Source organism: Lipophrys pholis, assembly GCF_963383615.2.
Source record: "Lipophrys pholis genome assembly, chromosome: 17".
NCBI classification, from domain to species: domain Eukaryota; kingdom Metazoa; phylum Chordata; class Actinopteri; order Blenniiformes; family Blenniidae; genus Lipophrys; species Lipophrys pholis.
Window position 1 is genome coordinate 6,609,811 of NC_137643.1, and position 15,801 is coordinate 6,625,611.

At 42.5% G+C, this 15,801-nt stretch overlaps 1 protein-coding gene across 1 annotated transcript; it reads left to right on the plus strand.

Annotated features, from left to right (window-relative positions):
- The first annotated feature begins 593 nt into the window (after window positions 1–593).
- LOC308122738 (Y+L amino acid transporter 2) lies at window positions 594–13,497 on the plus strand. The gene is made up of 12 exons (XM_080484776.1): window positions 594–734; window positions 5,721–6,113; window positions 6,276–6,451; window positions 6,542–6,684; window positions 7,749–7,874; window positions 8,033–8,177; window positions 8,265–8,388; window positions 9,411–9,514; window positions 9,606–9,702; window positions 9,808–9,957; window positions 10,248–10,431; window positions 11,404–13,497. The coding sequence occupies exons 2-12, from the start codon at window positions 5,985–5,987 to the stop codon at window positions 11,481–11,483; spliced, it is 1,458 nt and encodes a 485-aa protein (XP_080340902.1). The 5' UTR covers window positions 594–734; window positions 5,721–5,984; the 3' UTR covers window positions 11,484–13,497.
- Window positions 13,498–15,801: the final 2,304 nt, after the last annotated feature.

Consider the following 15,801-nt stretch of genomic DNA (forward strand, 5'->3'; position numbering starts at 1 on the left):
AATCCAGAAAAGATGCATTTGATTCTATTTGCTGACTGAATTTGCCGTCTGTGTGAATGTGAGCGTGTGTATAGTGTCTCTCAGTGTTGACTCTGTCATAGTCTTCTGACCTTTGACACCTCCAGCAGCCCACAACAACAATCTGGATACAGATGTTAAAGATGGACGGATGTATGAATGGAAGTTATGTATTGTAATAATTGTACTGTAATTTCAGACATTCATCAAGTATTTTTTTTTCAAGTTGTTAATCTTACCTGCTGCACGAGCACATGTTTATATAGTATTCTGTAAAGAGCTGACGGCGATCAGCCTGTGTTTAAGATGCCCTGCTGCGCCTACGTCACGGATTGTGATCGGCACCACGTTATGAGGCTTTTTGCGTCGCTGCTGGATGATGACCTCACCCTCAAACTTCAGGTGTGTTGAAACAGGAAGACAATGGAAACTTTCTGGACATTGGCTTCTGTAATGTTAGTGCCTGCGGCTCGCACCGTTATCTGTGATTAAAGCCACGGCACGGCGGGCCTGCTGGTCGTATCTGGAGCTTGTCGATCAGCCTCTGTGGTCTGCGGGAGGAGGAGACTGATCACATCCTCCGGCGGCGGCTGAAGCGAGGAGGAGCTAAACCGCCCGGCAGCTGCAGATGTGGACTCCTGCTCATTTAAGTTGGAGACAACACGCTGCCTGAGTTAACTCTCTCTCTCCACCGGAGGAAAGAAGACAAATCAGAGGTAATTCACCGATCCATCCACTTGTAACGGTTAAGATCTGCGCGGAGGAGCCGAAACTTGACCGCTGCTATTTTCTCGGTAACGTGGTTAGCTTGTCTCTGATCTGCATCATGTGGAAGTTAATCACCGGCAAACCATCTCCCTCAGCTTAATGTTACATTTAAAGCCACTAAAGAGGTTTGAATGGAGGCTGCTGACTCCTGCGGACACTTGATGAGGGTCAGGGTTCAGTTAACCCCCCCTCCCTCTGGAGTTTTCTTGAGGCCAGAGCTAAAGAGGCTATCCATTAGGCGTCAATCATTAAGAAACGTTATTCCTGCTTGGGAATCGTATGAAATCTAGGGGTGTTTCTGGGGGTTGCTGTTGGTCGTATCAGCGTCGTAAAGGTTAAAAGATGTTTGATATTTCCATTCTGAGACAGTGTGAGCGATAAGGACTCAGTGTCCACGTTTCTTTCTCCATCCTCTCTGCGCTCTCTAGTGGGTGTTACGGTGAGTTTTGTCCTCCAGCCAAGGAGCAGCCGCGACCAGAGCGAGCGCGCGCTGCTTCAATCGAAACACGTTTTCATGAGGTAAAAAAAAATTAAATAATAATAATAATAATAAAACCAAAAAAAGACAACAAAAACACATTTTTACAGACTTTTGTTAAAGAGCAAACGTTACATGACAGTTTGTGACTCAGACGTGTTGACATGGACTGAGTGAAATGAGTACTTCCTTGAAACTCGACTTTTCTTTGTCCAATCCTTTAATTTCAACCACGAGGGTACTTGCTGTCAGCTGCAGATTTGTTTGAAACCGCTGTGGTTTTCACACATTCGTCCTGTACTCCAGTGACACAGAAAACGTCCTGTAGGTATGAATGTGACCAATTCTTCTGCCTTTGATGAAGAGGGCGGATCCTGTCTCTGCCTATTCTTGGCAGCCCTGAACTGGGTAAATTATTGTTTTCTCTGAGGGTACGAACTTATGGCACTCTAATGAACACAAAATGTGAAAACGTGCTCATTGAATGAAGGAAGAACTAGGAGAAGTGTGTATATTTGAGGTAAATAGACCGTATGAAGCCAGTATTTGCTCTTTTCAGATCTGGTGTTATTAAAGGCCAAATTAGAGGGTTGACTTGGCAATTAAAGAAAAAACAAGCGACACGGCTTTCTCGAACTGCTGTTAGACTATAAACAAATAACAGAAGGACCTCATTCATCACATCCACCTGAAGCCAAGTGGAGCTCAGTAGTACACTAGATGCTGTTCACACTAGATTCCTACACTTTGTACAGAAATCCTTGCTGTAAATCGTGTTTCTCTGAAGCTCTGAGTCATAATTTTTTCCGAAGAGTAAAAATTGTACAATGAAAACTTGTTTGCAGAACAGCTATGTTAAGTGTCAATAGACTCCCTGTCCTGCTGCAAGGCAAATTTATTTAGAGAACCATTCAGACACACGGCAATTCAACGCGCTTTACAAATGAATAAAAGAAATGCATAAAACTTTACAACCAAATAAAAGACGCATAAAAGCTTTTCAAACAAATGCATAAAAGCTTTACAAAGAAATAAAAGAAACTCATTCAAGCAAGCAATCAATTTTTAGGAGGAATTTTGTGACTTTTACCTTTGTCTGTTACTCACACACCCACCCTAAAAGCACAAGCTTAGATGAACGATTCATTGTTACGTTATTGGTCGATTGACTTGTGAATGCCATTATGGAATTTCAGTGTAATCAAATACCTTTTGATTCCCTCTACTGGGTTTAATTCAGAAGTCAGGATAGAAGTAATTTGCTCAGGTTTTACTTTTCTGCACCTGTCACGACAGATGGCATCAGGATGCCAGAGCGCGAGTGAATGTGAGGAAGGCGTGCGTTACCGCTCCCAGCCTATTAAAGGAAAGAAGAGGCTTGATTGTGGTTTCCAGAAACTGGCTTTATGGACTCATTTAGTCTGCCACTCATTCATAAATGGCACCCACATTTTTTTTTTACCTCCCCTCTTGCACTTGTGTGGTATGAAAAAGAATTGACTTCCACTTTCAGCTGTTGGTCTGGTAATGTGATTCATCGTGTTCACTGTTAATCGTCCATGTCAACTGAAGCAAGAGCGTTCCCCTTCAATCTTGCTTTTACTATTTTTGACACCTCCTCTCTCCCAGTGTTTCTGAATATATGCCAAGCCAGGTGGAGCGTGGCACAGGCAGAGCGGTTGTGCAAACTGCAGGAACAATCCACTGCTGACGGGGATGAACTTTTCCAATATTGCCTTTTTGTTTTATTATTATTATTTGTGAAGAAGGTTGATGATGATTTGTGTGTTTACTGGGTCCAAAGTAACAACAGAATGTGAATTAGCAGCTAATGATGTCTTAAAGACTGGAATCATTTCCTCCACAGATGTCTTCTCAGCTGCAGAATCCGTAACATGCAGAACGGATGCTTCAGTAATATTGTTCTAATAGCGGGACACATGGCGCCCGTCTTTCACAGACCAGTTGTTTCTAGTTAAGACCTAAGAAGTGAACAGAGACAGCTTATAGTCTTGAAATGACCGTAGTTAATAATAGCTGTAATATTGTGAGCTTGTTATGAACTGCATTGATCTCTATGGCAAACTGGTTGGACCCCAACATGATAAGCTCCAAGCTTTTTTGGGTGTCCATTGTTTCATAAGTTTGCAAAATTCATGCACAAATCAAACTCATTGTTGTATATGTGAAATTGTGGAAAATAAAAAAAATCTGCATGTATAAATCCTCACCATACCGAAGACATTTATCTGAATAAGAATTCATACTTCTGTCCTATCTGTACTTTTGCCCCCACCCCCCACCATACCTGTAGTAACGGGAGTTCAGTTCAACCACCCTTGTGGTTTTTCACATAAGATAACGGCTGTTGGGATCCTGTTGGACCTGTTAACGAATGTGTTTATCTAATATACCTGCCAATTTGTTTCTTCCATAATTTCTGGTCTGAAATCACCTGCAGTAGATGCAGTGTAAATAGTTTGCCTGTCAACACTGAGGTTATCAATATGGCTGTAAAATGTCCAAATTTGAATAATTTCATCTTCTAAAAATGAATCCCCAGGAGTATGATATACTTTTTCTTTCGTGTAGGGCCTTGTTGACTCTGCAGTGAACGTGCTCCTATGGAGGTACAAAAACTGGTTTGGTTGCATTTTTATGACCCAAAAAAAAAAAAAAAATCCACATTACAGAGCTTTCTGGGCTGAAGGATCGTTTGTGTGCAAATCTTCAGGTTTAACTAGTCTGGAATGCTTTGTCCGCGAGGCACTATTCAAACCCTGGTTCACCACACACACACACACACGTACACACACTGCCGCTCCTCTATGCACATCTAAGTATTGCTTTCATCTATGAGTGGCTATATTAACCAGTATTTTAACCAGTTGGGTGAGCACTTCGCCGTGTGGCTAACAATCACCCAGCATAGCCTGCGCCTCATACGGATCAGCCCAGAGGAGCTGGCCTAGTTAGTTATTGGCACGTCATTAACTTTGGGAATATTTTGGATTCCAGGCAACCGATAAGCAACAAACGAGGTGCTCAGCAAAACAGTTGTACGGCATCAAATATGTCCAATTGTTTGGAGGAAAATGTTTTGCGTCCATGTTTTTCTTTCTCTGAGGCGGTTGGTCGGGGTGGAGCAGGTTGTTTGAGGCGATGGCGATTTGGTTGAAATGTCGATCCGTATGTTGCCGGCGTAGCCGTGTATGATATTCCCAAAAGGGACGATGTAGAGGATGAACACGAGGGGGCCAAGCACCAAACCCTGGGGGATGCCTCGAGTTTGCAGCAAGTTTTTGTATTGGTCTAAAACTGGACTCAAACATTTTCAATATGTTTGTCAATCAGACTGCTTCTTCTGTTTTAGCTCTTGTTTACACAGTCGGGTAAGAATTAGATTCAATTCCAGGTCGGGTTTAAATGTGGAGCTCGTTCTAACCCGACTGCTCCGTATATGTGCAGAAGTAGATGACTTCCTGGGTTTTCAAGTATAAATATGAAGGTATTGAGTTCACATGCCATGAGTTTTTCCAAGACAAAAGCAATAATCATAATTTGTGTGTGTCATGTAAATGTTGAGTTGTTCAGGGCCCCTGTGATCTTAACAATTCACTAGTGCTACATGTGTGGTTATTGTTTTACTACTTGGCTCACAGTTACAGTTGATGCTGCAGGCAATATTGATTGCTATTGATCCCCCGTGGGGCCACAAGGAGCAGTAGGCTGGGTCAAGGACCTGCCCAGGGGTCCACAGTGGTAACCTCTCGGCAACAGAGTGAACCTGTGACCGAACAGATGTCAGTCTGGTTGGTTTGGGATTTCTGTCAAATGCATGCTTTATCTTAGATCATTAAACAACATGATGAGGTGGAATGGTAATACTTTAGCAATCCCGGGGGAGATTATTAATGGCATTGTACACTTAGAGTAGTAGTTTATAGTAAATAGAACATTAAATATATACATGTGAGGCCTTGATAGTTATTCAGTACACTATGTAAACACGAGAAGGGCTGGACAGTAAAATAACGAGACTCTTTAAGAATGATAGAATTTGATGAGGATCTCTGTGGACTGACTTCGTTTCTGAAGGTTTTCCTGCTGTCAGGAAACGCATCATGAAGGGGCTGAGAGACATTGCTAAGAATGGACCTCGGTTTGGACTGAATCCTCCTTTCTCAGACTTTGACAGGATTTACGATAAAGCTCTGATAAACGCGACTTAAAAGGGATCTCAATTTCCTCTGCAATGCACAGTAATTTAAGAACGGCACATCTTAACAGAGTTCGGTCCATGTACCACATTTGTTTCATGCTGTATGACGTTTATCAAACTCTGTTTTAACTGGACCAAATGTGAGAAGTGTGCGCACATCCTGAGCAAAGCTACTGGAATGGAATGCTGTAAGCCAGCTGTAAGTTAATGTGAGATCACGTCTTTGTCTTGCAGATCGCCCCAGTGGAGAAGTATACGTTGGACTGGATGGCTGTTTGAAACCAGCACCGTTTTATAGATCCAGTGAACCTTCACCCCCCCAATCCCCCCACCCCCCTTTGCCTCCCTGTGGCTTTTATTCGCGGTCCACACCTCACTTCTCAGTCACTCTAAAATTTCATTCTCATCTTCCATCTAGTCTCAGTCCCTCCCCTTTCTCATTCCTTATTCCCCTGCAACCTCAGCCGAGCTGAGAGTTGCGGCAGTACCGTCCTCAGAATGGTGGCTGACGTAGACACGGCCTCTCAGGGCAGCGGCGTGAGGTTAAAGCAGGAGATCTCCCTCCTTCATGGCGTTTGTCTCATCGTGGGAAACATGATTGGCTCTGGCATCTTTGTCTCGCCTAAGGTAAGAGTTGCACCTTCTCCTCTTTTAAAACATTTTTTTTTTTTTTTGAGGCATTGCAGTACTTTACGTTAATATTTGTACAGCAGTCAAGTTCAAATGGCAGCTTCACTATTCCAAAGAAACCTTGTGACACAACAATAACTCTCTTTGTTCTTCTCCTAGGGAGTGCTCAAGTATACAGGCTCTTTTGGCTTGTCGCTGGTTGTATGGGCCATTGGGGGAGTGTTTTCAGTCTTTGGGGCTTTATGTTACGCAGAGCTTGGTACCACCATACGTAAATCTGGAGCGTCCTACGCCTACATCCTGGAAGCGTTCGGAGGCTTCTTGGCTTTTATTCGGTGTGTAACTTTTGTCTGAAAGCTCAACAAATTGAAGGCTGTCTGTTTTTTTAACTCTACAATGATGGATTTGTATTAATCCTGCTGCAGACTTTGGACGTCCTTGTTAATAGTGGAGCCGGCCTGTCAGGCAGTGATAGCCCTGACCTTCTCCAGCTACCTGGTCCAGCCCTACTACCCCACATGTACGGCGCCCTATGACGCTGTCCGCCTCATTGCTGCTGCCATCATATGTGAGGAACTCTCTGTCCTGAACATGTCTGCACACGCATTCTTCACTTGATGTACTGTGGGACTCTGCGGGAACAGTACATAGCTTTGGGCAGTCTCTTGATCGACATGTGAATTTAGTAATTGCAGATTAAATATTTTGTAACGAGTTTTTTTTTTTTTTTTTTTGCAAGTACCTGGAGTACAAAAAAGGAGAGAAACGTAACAACCATTGACTTATTTTATGATTCCTGTGCAGTCTTTCTACACAACATAATGCTATACTAAGACCTCCATCTATCCATGCTCTATAATACCTTTTACCTGTTCTACCTATTTGTAATGAAAAACAAAGTATTCAAGCCATTGAAATTACCTTTGCTTGGAAACACATTTTCGTCTGCTCTCATGGCTGGATAGATTACTAAGAGGAGTGTGGTATTGTTCCACCTGCTAAATGAAGCCAGTGGAGCAGATGGCGATCCACACACAAAATTAAACCTGGACTTACATGCAGCATTTTACTAGTGCTGCACTTCCAGGTGCCTTCAGCGACAAGTCGTATGCAATTTCAGGTAATCCTTTGTGATGGCTTATAGTGAAACAAATCACACCAGACATGCTCTATCTAAATGGATGAGTCGGTGCAGTGAGCCTCGGAGACCAAAACACAGCTGCTTCATATTTTTGAATCCTTGATTTTACAGGGCTGCGCTCTATATGTATATGATGCTACTTCTTGTGTGTTTGATTTCCTCTCGTGCTTTGTAAATTGAAGGCTAGAGCTTCGGCAGAGTAAAGGAAGTGCTACTGCAGTTGTTTCTAACAATTGCTTGTCGACACAAAGCAGACAGACTTGTCGTCAAGGATCTTTTTTTGACTCTAGACAGTGTCAACAGATCAACCAGGAGCTGTGAGCGTAGAAATGTAAACACCTTTGTCATCGCTATAAAACTCGTATAACTGTATTTTAGTATTGCACTGGTTATAACAGGGAACTGTTGCTGTACAGAGTAATTGGAATACAGTATGATTTAAAGTTTGACCATTGTTCTCTGGCCGTGCTCGCCACCTCTGTTTCTACCAGGTCTGCTGACTGGTGTGAACTGCATGAAAGTGAAATGGGGTGCTATTCTCCAGGTCATCTCCACGGTGGCCAAAGTCCTCGCGCTCATCGTCATCATCGTAGCAGGCATGGTGAAGCTGGCACAAGGTAATAAATCCAACCTGGTACTAGTTACCTGCTCAGATGGGGGGGGGGGGTTGAGACTCTACTGCACTGTTGACAATTCCCCAAGTTATCAGCCCCCAAACCTTTAGGACATATTTAGTGTTTACAGACTTTGCTATGATGCCCTGCTTTTGTTGTAGGCTTCGACCAAAACTTTGAGGACTCGTTCAAAGGCTCCAAGCTGAACCCTGGTGACATGGCCTTGGCCCTTTATTCAGCACTTTACTCCTACTCTGGCTGGGATACACTCAACTTCATTACAGAGGAGATCAAGAACCCAGAGAGGTATTTTAACAAAGATTTGACATAAACATGGCAGATCTTTCCCCGTGTAGCTGCAACGTTACATTAAGCTCTCTTCTATCTTTTCAGGAATCTGCCCTTGTCCATTGGCATTTCCATGCCCATTGTCACAGTCATCTACATCTTGACCAACATAGCTTACTACGTGGTCATGGATGCTGATGAAGTGCTCAACAGTGATGCTGTTGCTGTGGTGAGTGTGTGAAATCTTCCAGTCTGCCTATGGGCAAACCTAGTAACTCCTGATCACAGTTGGATTGACAGCGTCTGCCGTGCCACAAGCAGGAGTGGCTTCCAGCTCTTTCTTTCCGGACATACACTGTGTTCTCTTCAGTCTGGCATTCAGCCCCTGGCGCTGACGTCTGGTTTTAGTACTCCCTCCTCGGTTATCTGTGATCACAGGAGTCGACATGACTGCAGCTTGATTTGTCTAAAGAGGTTAGCGCTCAACACAGGAACAAAGGGAGGTTTATGATGTGATTAGTGCCTTGGAAGAAGAACTTGTACTTTAGCCTATCATGACTGGCAGCTTATAATCTCTTACTTGATGTTAACTAGAGTGCTCATTCTAAAGGTTTGCTAACTGTCTGTCAAAACGCTCGGGGCGGCGAGTGTGTGCTCTTCAGTCAGTCCTGAGGCTCATGAGTGAATTTGTCATTATTTGGGGGAGAGATGAGATTTCTATCATTGGATGTTGCGCAACTGGTGCCAAAACCTGTTTAGCCCAGAAATGTCAAAGTGTACTCATAAGACATTAAGTCGTTTCCCAGTTTTTAAATGCAATTTTGCATCAGTGTTGAATGAAGCTTTCACAAATTGCGTAGTTTATCCACCTGGATTCAGCCTTCTTATCTGGTTTGATGCAGTTTTTTATTTTAATGTATAGTTCAGTTAATTTGTAAAAAAAATTTAATAAAATTATGGATGAAATAACTTTTCTATTGTATCTTCAAATTTTGCGAGATGTGTCTCCATGTCGATAGAGAATTTGACTTATATGTTGTTTCAGTGAAATCTGTAATAAATGTAGTTGTTCACAAAAGACAACATTTGAACTACCTGCGAGACAGGTGGCATGTAGGGATGTGTTAAGATTAGTAGATTCCCAAATATTAGCACATCTGCATTTATAGTCAGATTATCACTAAAGCTATGTAAATGCTATTGGCGGTGAACGAGTGTGTGTTGTAAGGACCCTGTTGGATGTCTCCACAGACGTTTGCCGACGAGGTGCTGGGCTGGGCACGCTGGCTGATCCCTCTCTCTGTGGCCATTTCCTGTTACGGAGGCCTCAACTCTTCCATCATCGCGGCCTCAAGGTCAGCAGACGCACATCGAGCTTCTAGTCCACTCTGCTGGATGTAATGTCGGGGAAACTGTAGAGCAACACTGTGATCCTTCTCCACCCAGGTTGTTCTTTGTGGGCTCCAGAGAAGGCCATCTACCGAATGTCCTGTGTATGATCCACATCAAGAGATGCACCCCGATTCCTGCCCTGCTGTTTAATGTCAGTTACTTTGAAACACTGAAGATTAATAGCCAAGAAGCATTTTAGCCATATGTCTATTCTGACTTTGTCACCGAACCTGATCCTTTGTTTTTCTTCCCGCAGGGGGCCATGTCACTCTTTTATCTGTCCGTCCCTGATGTTTTCCAGTTGATTAACTACTTCAGTTTTAACTACTGGTTGTTCATCGGCCTGTCGATAGCCAGCCAGATCTACCTTCGTTTCAAAGCCCCTGATCTGCACCGACCTGTTAAGGTACTAAATAAAATATTCTCCAACTTTTCAAGTAAGAACATTAGAATTTTAAGTATTTCAGCGAGTGCATTGTATTACCCGTGATGCAGCTTTTACATTTCAGTTTGCTTACTGGTGAGACAAATAGAATAAACGTGACATTTAACCTGTTCTGAGGCAGCAACTGAAGTGCTGGCAGAATCCCAGGCCATTATTTACATTTGTTTACCCATCAACAGGTCACATCACACCTACGCTGGCTTCCGTTCTGAGTTGTGACGACATTAACGATTTCTCATCTCTCTTCGCAGCTCTCGTTGTTTTTCCCAATAGTCTACTGCCTGTGCAGCGTGTTCCTGGTGGTGGTGCCCCTCTACAGTGACACCATGAACTCTTTAGTGGGAATCGGCGTGGCCCTCTCCGGTGTCCCCGTCTACTACGTCTGTGTCCACCTGCCTCCCAGCTCCCGGCCAGCTTTCCTCGGCAAAATACTGGGTAACAAACTCCTCTAGCGTTTTGTCCTTCGCATGGACTCAGAATTGATCCATTTGGTCTTTTGGCAACAGTGAAAACCCCATAAATGTACTTTTTTTTTTTTTTTTTTTTTAAATATACTGACTTTCTTAAGATGACCCAAAAAACACAAATTAAAACTGAAAACTGTTCTATACATGTATTAGTGCTACGAATGAATATTTGACCCTTGTTTGTTGAGATATACAGGAGTCTTCTTAGATTTCTCATTCATTTTTCACCATCGGCTAAAGCTGCTTCACATTTTGTCATCGTTTCTGAGATAATGTGAATAAATCCTATATGTTATTGCAATAGATGCTTTGAACAACTATGGAAAATTCAAGCATGTAATTCCTCCTTTTCGGGGGGGGGGGGCTTTCTTTGTTGTCTATGAAAGGGATTATGTGTATAAATTCTTCAGTGACTAAATCACCACATCATCTGCTGTATGTGTTACAAAATGCGTCTGTTTTGTATTATTTGAACATGCAAGAATGAGTGATAATGTTTCTACAAACAAAATCATGAATTAACGTAAATTACGGCACAATAACCAGCATGGGTCGTTTGATATAAGCTGCCTTTGAAAGAATGTGGCTGTGTAATGTTTTAATTGATTATTTTTTTTAAGTAGCTCACAAGTCTGGGATTGAATGTATGCCAGCTACTGTAGATAAAAGTGAGAATGTCTTGGTGTTAACAGCTAAAGGGAGATTTGGATTAGAGTGTCAAAGTCCAGTTTACTTTAAACCCCACGTACTGTAAAGGATTCTCTAGTGTAAAGCCGTGTTCCTCTGTAAAACCCTTGCCTCTCTGAATATGACCAACTTTTATGGCTCATTGTTAAGACAAACCTGCTTGAGGCTCTTTTGTTCTGTGACTAACAGCAATATTAATTATTGTTTTTCATAGATTATCTCCTTTTTTTCCCTCTCGTCTCTGTCACTGCAGATCGGCTCTCTCTGTACACCCAGAAACTGTGCATGTGCTGCGTGGCCTCGCCGGACATTGATCTGGACAAGATGGAGTGATGGAGACAAAGGGCTTGACGAGGAGGACTGGACCGCCCGGAGCGATGAAGAAGAAGAAGCCGCCTGCACAGACTGAGGCTGAGAGCTGCAGACAATCAGAAAGAGAGGAAGACGACACACCTCCTGCCTTCTTCTCCTCTCACACATAATGCATCAAGGAGCAGGGGTTTGACTTGGAATATTTAACCTGTGTACATTTTCAGTCTGTAGACAGCTGCGTATAGATGTCAATCGTGAAAAGCTCCGTACACATTCACGTGATGCAGTGTTGGTTGTGCATTTTCCTCCATATGGGCTCACACTGCAGGTCATAGAAGCTATTTACAGCTTCAAGTTTTCAAGTCATGAGTTTAAACAAAGTGTGTTGGTATGGCAGCAACAAAGTGAGTTCACAAACACTGTTTTTGGACCTCAAACAGCAGCACAGGTTTTGCACAGCTTTTCTGTTTTCTTTTTCCTCCCGTTTGACTTGGCTCTGGTCATAAACCGCTTTATTCTGCTCCGATCCTGAACTTGAAGGACCAAATGAACACGCGTCAGGAGTCTTCCTCTCTTAAAGAAGGAAGAGAACATTTACAAAGTGCTTGCGTTCCTTTTGAGATTTAGTTTTTCAGTCATTATGTAATGTTGGTCTGTGTTCTGAGTCGTTCTGTCGCTGGACAAGTTTTGTTATCTTGCATATTTTATTTTGCTTGCTGCTGCAATCTGATTTGCTCTTCAGGGCCAGTTTTTGATCTCAGCTGCCTCCTAGTGGTCGCTGATACTCAAAACAACAAGTAACAGACGGTTCGAGCTGTTTTTGTTGAACTTATTATTTGACAGGTTGTTAATACTTTTCAGACATTTGTAAACAAATTACTGAGGGGAATCGATGTTAAACATTAGAAACTCAGTGTGATTGCTTATTGATTTGGGGGGGGGGGGGGGGGGGGGGGCTGATAAAGACTCACCTGTGTGCAGTTCTTACTCAGAATTAGTCTTTTAGAATAAACAAAAAATCTCAGGATCAAGTATTCTGATCTGCACACGTTGTTACTGACGAAACAAGTTAAGAGAAAAAAAGTCCAGTTCCTAAAAGTTACCGTTCCCACACAGTTCAGCTTTGTTTCCAGAACTTTTCTAGCGGTATAATTTTGCATTTCATGATACTCATGTAGTCACAGGACAGAGAAGTGAAGCAATTTGACAGGGGATTGTTGAAATGTCATTTTATAATAATTTACCAAAACTGTTGTCAGTTTTGGTTTGTTTTTGTCATAAATATTGTTCAGTGGCCTTTTTTTTTTACTACACCACCTGTGTACTCCGTCCGGAGTGTAGTTCTGCTCCCTGCAGGTGGAGAAGAGCTCGCTGTAGTGTGTTGAAGTTCAGGTAGAAACCTGTGGAACATCGTACTGTCGTCCTCATCAGCTGTGTATGTGCCTTCTGTCAGTGTGGTCAAACGGCCCCGCTGTTTTTGATATCGTAACTCTGGTGTACAGCATCTTCAGCACAATCTGACACATCACTGTAGTGTTTTTTTAATTATTTTTTTGTTTTGTAAGCTGAAGTGACTGTCGATTGTCAGTGTTGCCAGCTGGAATTGTTCAGGCCTTAGATTTTAAAATCGCAATCGGTGTCTTGACTCGAGCACATCGACAACACCAGCCAACACAAGGACACACACACACACACGTTCTATGTACTCATTCTGTCTCTCTGGGATACAAAGCATTGTTTAAACGAAACTAGTGTGTATCGTTAAGTGATCATAGAAACTATTTCCATGTTTAAAAACCTATTGTACTCAGAGAACACATGTGAATGTTGCAATATACCGTATGTTGGTTGTTTTATCGGGTACCAAATGCATTTTATTTGTAGGATTGTGATTTAAGTGCTTGTTTGTTGAATTTCTTTTGAATGTGGACAAACCAAATGTTGATACATGCTCTATTGGTGAAGTCTTGTTTACCCAGACTGAAGCAGGAGTGTGTCAAGTGTTTTATCTGAATAAAGTCAAAATCAGAATATGAACCTTTTTGTCCACCAGAGATGCTGCGATTGCTGCGAGCGGCCACTAGAGGTCATGATCTTAAAATACAAACTGCAATATCTAGATTTTTCCGGACATTTCTTACTTGTTCAGGGGTCACACACTAATAGATTTCAAATTACCCAACCAATAAAAAAAAAATATATATATATATATATATAATGTGAAGCTTGTTGGATCATAGGCAGATCATTTCCTGCATCTTTAAGTATGAATGTTTTACACAAACTAGTGTTCAAAGTATGAATTGGCTCAATTAAGTCTCTCTCTCTCTCTCTCTCTCTCTCTCTCTCTCGCGCTGATTCGAACCAGGGACAGTCTTGCTGTACAGCCACAGTGCTAACCACTTCCAATATTACAGTGAAGGTAAACAAACTTAAAAACCAGGTAAAACTGAAATACAAGTAAAATAGTGACGTCAACTAGATGAAACGGAAATTAAAGCACAAAATTAATGAGAATAGTAGAGCAGGTGTGGCTCCCAGTCCTGTACTGATACCTGTCAGCGACCTCCGGTGGTCCTCGAGCCCCTCATCATGTCTCCTCCTCCTCCTCCTCTCGTCCACCAGACCGGAGCACGGCTCACATTTCACCGGAGCTCTGAGCTCCTTTCCCCGGAGGGCCTCGGCCCTACTCCTCCTCCTCGGGCCCGGGGAGTCGGTGTCCTCTGACTCATGAATAAAAGATGGAGGACGGAGGGGAACTGTAGCCGAGCTCCAGCACCACCGTACCTGCTCCTCCTGCAGACTGAGTTCAGTAGTTCCTCCTGCTCGGTGCCCGGAGGCCGCTGATGCCGTCCGGGGAGCTCCAGTCCCGGGGATGGAAGAGGAACCAGGCTGCGGCTCTCTGATGGGTGACACCTGCTCGGCATCATGGAGCTGCATCGACGCCTGAACTGGATACGAAACCGACCATGGAGGCCTCACGTCCTCCGCAGGAAGTTCAACCGTGAGTCCAGTGTGTGTGTGTGTGTGTGTGTGTGTGTGTGTGTGTGTGTGTGTGTGTGTGTGTCCCTTTGGACAGTGGACACAACACTCTACCTTGTTCTTCAAATTAAAAGTCTTTCTAACTAGTGCTGCAGAGAACATGAGGAGCTCCTGAAGTCAGAGTCTTCAACCGTTTCACTGCATTGTTCTCCACAAGTTACTCATCTAACTTTCAAATTATTTGCAAATTATCTGTTTATTCCCATCAGGCCACTAATCGCAGACAAACAAACCTTATTCACTTATAGAGTCACTTTAGACTTGAAAATTTGCCTTAAATGTATGTTTTTGTAGAAAACCTACCCATGCAGAACATGCAAACAAACACAAAGTCCCCACACCCAACCTGGACTCAGACAAACCGCATTCTGTGCAAAAAAAAAGGTACAACATTGTAGTAGTTCATGCAAAGAAAAAGTTCTGGAAGTCACAAAGATCATCTTTAAGCATGCAGACGAAATAATCAGAAGAAATCTGTTCATGAACACATCATTCAGGACATTCATACACACTTCTGAGTCAACATTAATACACACGTAGTGTTTAGTCCTTCATATATTCACTGTGAATGATGACACTCTGCCGTCAGCACATGTTTAGATTAAACTTTAAAATTACACAACAAGGTCATACAGATAATAACATTCTTTTAAATTATTGTCATTTTGCTGCTAGAAACTGTAGTAGTAGATTACTGTTGGAACACTAAAGTAAACATATGTTGATGAGACATTTCCCAGAATTATACGGTAAAGACGACTTTATCTGCCTTATGATTCTGCAATAGATCTAGTAGTTTGCTATTACTTTCCAGTAATGTTTTAATACAGCGAGAGTGGTTCATTCTCCTTTTACACCCCCTGCAGTGGCCTGTAGGTGTCAGATAAGGTTAATGTGAAGTGATCCTCTGGTGAATCCTGAAACGTTTTTCCATCTCAGACACAAGCAGAACATCCCATATAACTTGTGGCTAATCCAAAACTCAAAACATATAACCCAATAACAAAACCTGGAAGCACTTGTGGCACTAATATAGAGAAAATATTTCATTGGTTCAGCTATAAAACTATGGATCAGGTGTGAAACGTCAGAAAAAATTGCTGTTGTGAAATGTTTATTGTCTTCCTGAAGTAATAGAATTATTGAGCATCAAGGCTGATTTCTGCTTAACTGTTTCTTTGCTAAACTTAATTTGGTCAGCGACAAAACAGCTTATGAAGTTACCATCTCACCTGTTTTGACTCAGGATAACGTGCACTTGTTTCCGAATGTTCTTTATTTCCTGTTTCTGGAGTGG

Bases quoted from the DNA above. Each gene is read 5' to 3' on its own strand.
- LOC308122738 (XM_080484776.1), top strand. From the start codon at position 5,985: ATGGTGGCTGACGTAGACACGGCCTCTCAGGGCAGCGGCGTGAGGTTA. The intron at 6,685-7,748 runs GTGAGGAACTCT...TGTTTCTACCAG, and splicing joins CATTGCTGCTGCCATCATAT to GTCTGCTGACTGGTGTGAAC. The intron at 9,703-9,807 runs GTCAGTTACTTT...TTCTTCCCGCAG, and splicing joins TTCCTGCCCTGCTGTTTAAT to GGGGCCATGTCACTCTTTTA.